Below are 6729 nucleotides of genomic sequence, written 5' to 3' on the forward strand. Positions count from 1 at the left end.
GTCCCCTCTGGATCTCCTGGCAGCTGTTCTGTATTCTGTGGTGCATCCATTGATGAATCCGGTCATCTACAGCATGAGGAACAGGGAGATCCAAGCTGCCCTGAGGAAACTGCTCCACAGGCTGATCCACTCCAGGAACAATATGTCCATCTTTCTTTCATGACTTTCCTTCTCTTATATTTTCCTTTTCTATTTTACACATGAAATTAGTTTTTTTTTCATAGTAATGTGTGAAAAATGCATATTAAAAATGAAGGTGGTAGGTTAATTCTGTCACTTGTAAGGTCATAGATTTGGCTTTTGTCATTTTGGTTGACACTGTTGAAGTGGGAAAGTAATGTTTCATGCATCAATTTTACTGTCTGTGCACCATCTAAAATATATCCCATCAATTGCAAGATAATGAAGAATTAAAGAGTTTTGCTTACTAATTGGTGCCATCAATTATTCAGATGACAGAATATACAGGCAAATCTCCAGATGGTGTGAAACTGGAATGAAATGCAAATGCTTTAGGGGACAGGAATAGAGGTCAGATGGATACAGATAGCTTGGGGAGCTGGGCTTGAAACAATAAGATGAAGGCCACGAAATAAATGCAACTTAGGGGAGAAGAATCAAAAGCACAAATACAATGTAGGTTAAAATTCCTGGGTAGTATCATGGTTGAAAAGGTGGGTCACAGACTCAATATGAACACGGTATTTGATGTAGCTACCGAAATATTCATGCAGTTTTGGGCTGCAACAACAGGAGTATTAGATGTAAAACAGGGGTGTACGTTGTAGCCGTGTGGGTCTAAGGACACAGGCAGACCAGGTTCTTTCTGTGAATCGCATACCTTTGATTAGATCAACTTAAATCGCTGGACATTTTTTTCTTAGCAAGCATTCAGGTTTAAAAGCCAGGAAGAGTGCATACCAAATGCGGATGCTTCTCCAGACTGATGAAGGGTTTTTAAACCTGAAAGCTTACAGGTGAAGGGTTTCCTCTTATCGCTTCTGTAAATAAACTGCCTGCAAATGGTACAGTATTAAATGTCTCCCCACTCCCCGTCTCTGAGGTTTGTGCCTTCTCAGCCGTTCCTCTTCTCAAACTGTCTCCCCTCCCGCACTCACAGTCCGGCACAGCGGATCCCCTCCCCTGGCAGGTCCCTTGTTCCTGCAGCCCCGAGCCCTCCTGGCTCAGACCGGCCTCCCTCCTGCAGGCAGTGGCGCTGCGTAGGGGGTGCACCCCCTGACAGGCTGTGTTCCCAGCTTAGACGATGGGCAGGTGGGAGTGCTGATTCCCTCCTGTGAGTGCCAGACAGGGGGTTGGAGCACCGGAAGAAGCGCCCCGACTACGTTTGGGAGGAGGGGGTTGGGCCATATGACCCTTAGGGGTATTTCCAACGCTATGATTCTATGATGATGCTCAGCATTATTGCTTCTGCTCTAGACTCACAGGTACAAAAATCTGCATTAAGCTATGTATGCATGAGTAAGGACTGAAGCTTTAATATGCCCCCTAACAGTTGTTTAACCTACATTTAAACTTTAGTTTCAGTTAAAAGCAAGTTAGGTAAAAATAGGATAATGAACTTCATGTGTGCACAGAGTAGGTTTCTAAAAAAAAATCGGGAGGACGTTAGGAAAGTAAAGACTATATCATTACGAAATCAGCCACAATTATGCTATTTCAAGTCACTCATGTTAATGCTACTGATAGTGATGTGAACAGATAATTAATCAATAAAATGTGGGTCCCAGCTCAGGTAGGAGAAGGGTATATATGGAAATACTTACACTGGAACCATTCCTAGTTCTTGGTGCCAGATTCTACTTCACTTTATGAGACAAAACTGCGTATATGCAGCCACACACGTACAGTGTTTGGCATTTGCACACAGTTTGGGCTTTCATTTCACTCTGTGATGAAACAGAATTGACTTCCATTAGTACCTAGTGTAGGACCTTCCTAGTCTTTAGCCCTTGCATGCCTTCACACCCTGCCTGTCTCAAAGCTGACCTGCTGTACCTTGGATTTAATACTCTTTGGTTAAATGGAAGAACAGCACCTATCAGAATAGCTTTTGCTCTGACTAGCAATAAATGCTAGGGCAAATGCTGGATAGAATAATCAGAGAACCTCTGGAGGAGTTGAGATGAGGACCTCTAGACAGTGCCAGTCTCTCTAAGACGTTGGATGAGAAAGCTCAGACACAGTGGCTGGGAGAATTTATTCAGTTCATAGTCTCAGCTGAGGCTGGGGCATGTGTGCATGTGTGCGTGTGCGTTTTGGGGTGGGAGGGTGAGGGTTATCAGCTGAGAAGAGTTCAGATGGGTGGGATGTTTTGTGGGTCCTGTCATTCCTCTAGGGGCTTGCTTTAGGAGAAGAGCAATCACAGTTCTTTGAACCGACGTGAGCCGGGGAGCTGCTTTGCCACTGTTCACATGGGCTGGGTAGGAACAGGTAAGCCAGGTATGAAAAGAGTTACTCCAGCCTTCATCCCTGAGCCCGTCAGTCTCAGTCCACATCAAGTTATCTGTATCATTCACACAGAAATAGAGCACGAATGGAGACCTCAGGTGTTAAAGCCATGGACTGTTCTGGTCTCTGAAGGCAACGGGTGGGATCATGATCTGTCTCCAGTTCCCTATGAATGCATATGGGCATCTTTACACATGCTCTGGGGCAGGGGGAAGAGGGTGGCATTTTAGAGCAGGTCTTGGAAGCCACTCTAATTAAAAAGTCTGCAATATCTCACGTACCGAACATCCCACGCTTCAAAACTATGGCCATTTTGATGATCATAGATTCATAAACATTCGGGCAGGAAGGGACCTCAGAAGATCATCGAGTCCAGCCCCATGCCGAAGAGGCAGGAACTCAGCTGGGGTCATAGGATCCCAGCAAGATAAGCACCCACATTTCTCTTGAAGGTGTTCAATGTAGGAGCTTGAACCACCTCCGATGGCAGGCTGTTCCAGACCTTGGGGGCTCGGACAGTAAAGAAATTCTTCCTTATGTCCAGCCTGAAACGGTCTTGCAGTAGTTTATAACCACTTGCCCTTGTCATCCCTTGGGGCGCTCTAGTGAACAGTGTTAAGTTCTCATGCAAAACTGCATAGCAACGAACCCAAATGCAATCTGTTGCCTCCCTGCATCCTAAGGTGCCCAGTCCGACTAACAGGGACAACTGAGCAAGACAGAGAAGCTCAGAGCCTTTTCGGAGATCCCATGACTTGTGTTGTGAGGGAGATTAAACCAGAGCACAGCTCTGCTGTTCTGCTAACATCTGTACAGCTCAGACTGTTTACATCTGGGCTTTTCCTTCTGAGCTGTGCAGGACTCCAGGGAACGAGTCCCAGGAGTTTTCAGAAGAAAACTACTGAAAAATAGCCGTCTTGCTTCACTCCTTTTCTACAAGGCAGGGTTGAGGTCAGCTGCGCATTCAGAAACCTGGTTGGATTCACTTCAGTCGTTCAGTGACAGGGGGAGCAGAAAAATACCTCTGAGTTAGCTGTGCTTCTGTGGACCTAGACTAGTGGTTGGTGCAGAGGAGAGTTCAGAGATCAACTGGACAAGAGCAAAGGAACTCGGCAGGAGACGCCTGAATGTGACGCAAAAGATGAGGAAACTTCCACAATAACAATTTCAGTAAGTTTGCTGCATCGATGAAGTGTCCTGTCTTAGTAAGATGCAGAGGAGATTTTAAAGCATTAAAAGTTGGAAAACCTGGCTACACAAATCATTCTGCATTTTATGTATAATAGATTCCAAGGTACAAGCGTGAACGAAGACATTTTCAATGTTTTTGCTATGAATGCAGACAATATTATAGAGCATATTGGACGTAGGGTGGGAAGAGGAGAGGGGTGGGATTGGGACCTCTAAAGAATTAATCTTTTTTATATAATATCTTTTATTTCATACATATTTGTTTCCAGCATACATTTTCTAGGTGACATCTATTGAAAAAAACGATAGACTATCAGATTTAAAGCAAAGGAAAAAAATCCTGAGGTGTGGCTGGGTTAACATTTTCTTCACTTTCTAAAGGAATATCAAAATATTTTATTTTATGTAGCGTCTTGCCAGGGAAAAATCATTTATTAAAATCAAATATTTCATGGGAAGAAAAATGGAATATTTCCATTCTTAGCATGAAATTTGGAGACATTATTGATGGGAATATCAAAGCCACTGAGTTTGTTACTCTCCTCCTTACCATGGCCCTTGTTCTATTATACCCAGGACTTGCACAGTGCCCTGGGAAGGAAGATGTCCAACTGGACCACTGTAACCAAGTTCCTCCTCCTGGGCTTCTCGGACACTCGGGAGCTGCAGATCTTATACTTTGTCATCTTTCTGGCAGTGTACCTGGCAGCTCTGGTGGGGAACCTCCTTGTTATCACTGTTGTAACTATGGACCACCACCTCCACAGCCCCATGTATAGTTTTTTGGCAAATTTGTCCATCCTTGACCTTGGGACCATCTCCGTTATTGTCCCCAAGTCCATGACCAATTCTCTCTTAAACGCCAGGACAATTTCCTACGCTGGATGTGTGGCCCAGGTCTTTCTCTTCTTCCTCTTTTGTTCAGCCAATCTTGCATTCCTCACCATCATGGCATATGACCGGTACGTTGCCATCTGCCAGCCACTGCATTATGGGATAATAATGAACAGGAGAGCTTGTGTCCAGATGGCTGCCGGTGCTTGGGCTGCTGGTGTTATCAACTCTGCAATGCACACTGGGAACACCTTTAGTCTCCCCTTCTGCCACTCAAATATCATCAACCAGTTCTTCTGTGAAATACCCCAGCTGCTCAAGCTCTCCTGCTTTGGCACATACCGCAGAGAGCTGGCAGCTCTTGCCTTCAGTTTGTTTTTATGTTTAGGCTGTTTTGCTTTCATCGTTGTGTCGTATCTTCAGATCTTCACCGCGGTGTGGAGCATCCCCTCGGAGCAGGGCCGGCAGAAAGCCTCCTCCACCTGCATTCCCCACCTTATCGTGGTCTCCCTGTTTCTTTCCACTGGCATCATTGCCTACATGAAGCCCGTCTCTGACTCCCCATCCCCTCTGGATCTCCTGGCGGCTGTTCTGTATTGTGTGGTGCCTCCATTGATGAATCCGGTCATCTACAGCATGAGGAACAGGGAGATCCAAGCTGCCCTGAGGAAACTGCTCCACAGGCTGATCCCCTCCAAGAACAATATCTCCATCTTTCTTTCATGACTTTCCTTCTCTTATATTTTTCTTTTCTAATTTACAAATTAACTTAGTCTTTTTTCATAATATTGTGTGAATCTTGCATATTAAAAATGAAGGTGGTAGGTTAATTCTGTAACTTTGTAAGATCAAAGGCTTGGTTTTTTTCATTTTGGTTGACACTGTTGAAGTGGGAAAGTAATGTTTCATGCATCAATTTCCCTGTCTTTTCACCATCTACAATATATCCCATCAATTGCAAGATAATGAAGAATTAAAAAGTTTTGTTTACTAATTGGTGTAATCAATTATTCAGATAATAGAATATACAGGCAAATCTCCAGATGATGTGAAACTGGAATAAAATGCAAATGCTTTAGGGGACAGGAATAGAGGTCAGATGGATACGGATAGATTGGGGAGCTGGGCTTGAAACAATAAGATGAAGGCCACGAAATAAATGCAACTTGCTGCACATAGGGGAGAAGAATCAAAAGCACAAATACAGCCTGGGTTCAAATTCCTGGGTGGTATCATGGTTGAAAAGGTGGGTCACAGGCTCAATATGAGCATGGAATTCGATGTAGCTACAGAAACATTCATGCAGTTTTGGGCTCCAACAACAGGAGTATTAGATGTAAAACAGGGGTGTAGATTGTACCCATGTTGGTCTAAGGACACAGGCAGACCAGGTTCTTTGTGTGAATCTGATACCTTTTATTAGATCAACTTAAATCGCCGGAAACATTTTTCTTTCTAGTAAGCATTCGGGTTTAAAAGCCAGGAAGAGGGTATACCAAATGCAGATGCTTCCCCAGCCTGACGAAGGGTTTTTAAACCTGAAAGCTTGCTTCATCTTTTGATTTCCTTCGGGCTCTGACTGCAAGGGTTCAGGGCAAGGATGAGAACTACATACATTAGGCAGCTCAGTCAGTTTGGGCCCACAGTAAACCATGAATCAAGTCTCTTTTGCACCACAAGGAAGAGGATACACAAGGAGAACATTCATGGAGATTTGGTTATGGAGACATTTTTATTTCTGATGCAGACAGAGGGGTTGATTTTCCAAATGGCAAAAGAAACGATTCAAGGCTGAGGTAGGCATACAATTGAAGAACAGATTCTCATTGATTTGTGTTAGAGCACATCATTTTCCACCAAAGCCTTGAGGTCCGGTGATCAGAGGGCTAGGACGCTGAAAAGTGCTCTAGCATTGTTGGGTGCCTAACTACATTTGGCTGGTTTGCAAAAAGCTGTCTCATTAACTCCAAGCCTTCATACTGTGTTTGGTCATAGTAAGGGAGGCTTACCAGATCACTGGGAAAAAAAATTCAGGGCCATAAATATCTGTTCACCACTTCTTAAACAGGTTGAGGGTTGTTTTTTTTTAAAAAAAACAAACAAAAACAACCCTAAAGAAATTACAATGCTTACTTTAAATGAGATTTAAGGTCTCAAACTCACTTGCCTGTTTCAAAATATTCATAGGATCCTAGGACTGGAAGGGAGAGTATTGCTTTCTCCTATAATATGTTC

At 43.8% G+C, this 6729-nt stretch overlaps 2 protein-coding genes across 2 annotated transcripts in view; both read left to right on the forward strand.

Moving 5' to 3' along the window:
• LOC112549074 (olfactory receptor 14C36-like) overlaps positions 1-3631 on the forward strand; it is a 4415-nt gene extending 784 nt beyond the window's left edge. Inside the window, exon 2 of the mRNA XM_025195888.1 lies at positions 3523-3631. Within this exon, the coding sequence (XP_025051673.1) occupies positions 3523-3631 (109 nt within the window). The remainder of the gene's footprint in view (positions 1-3522) is intronic.
• Positions 3632-4263: 632 nt separating this feature from the next.
• Positions 4264-5220, forward strand: LOC102384672 (olfactory receptor 14A16-like). Its single transcript, XM_014527776.1, has one exon. The coding sequence runs from the start codon at positions 4264-4266 to the stop codon at positions 5218-5220; it is 957 nt and encodes a 318-aa protein (XP_014383262.1).
• The last annotated feature ends 1509 nt before the right edge of the window (positions 5221-6729 follow it).

This window comes from Alligator sinensis, unplaced genomic scaffold, assembly GCF_000455745.1.
Source record: "Alligator sinensis unplaced genomic scaffold, ASM45574v1 scaffold2403_1, whole genome shotgun sequence".
Taxonomy (NCBI): Eukaryota; Metazoa; Chordata; order Crocodylia; family Alligatoridae; genus Alligator; species Alligator sinensis.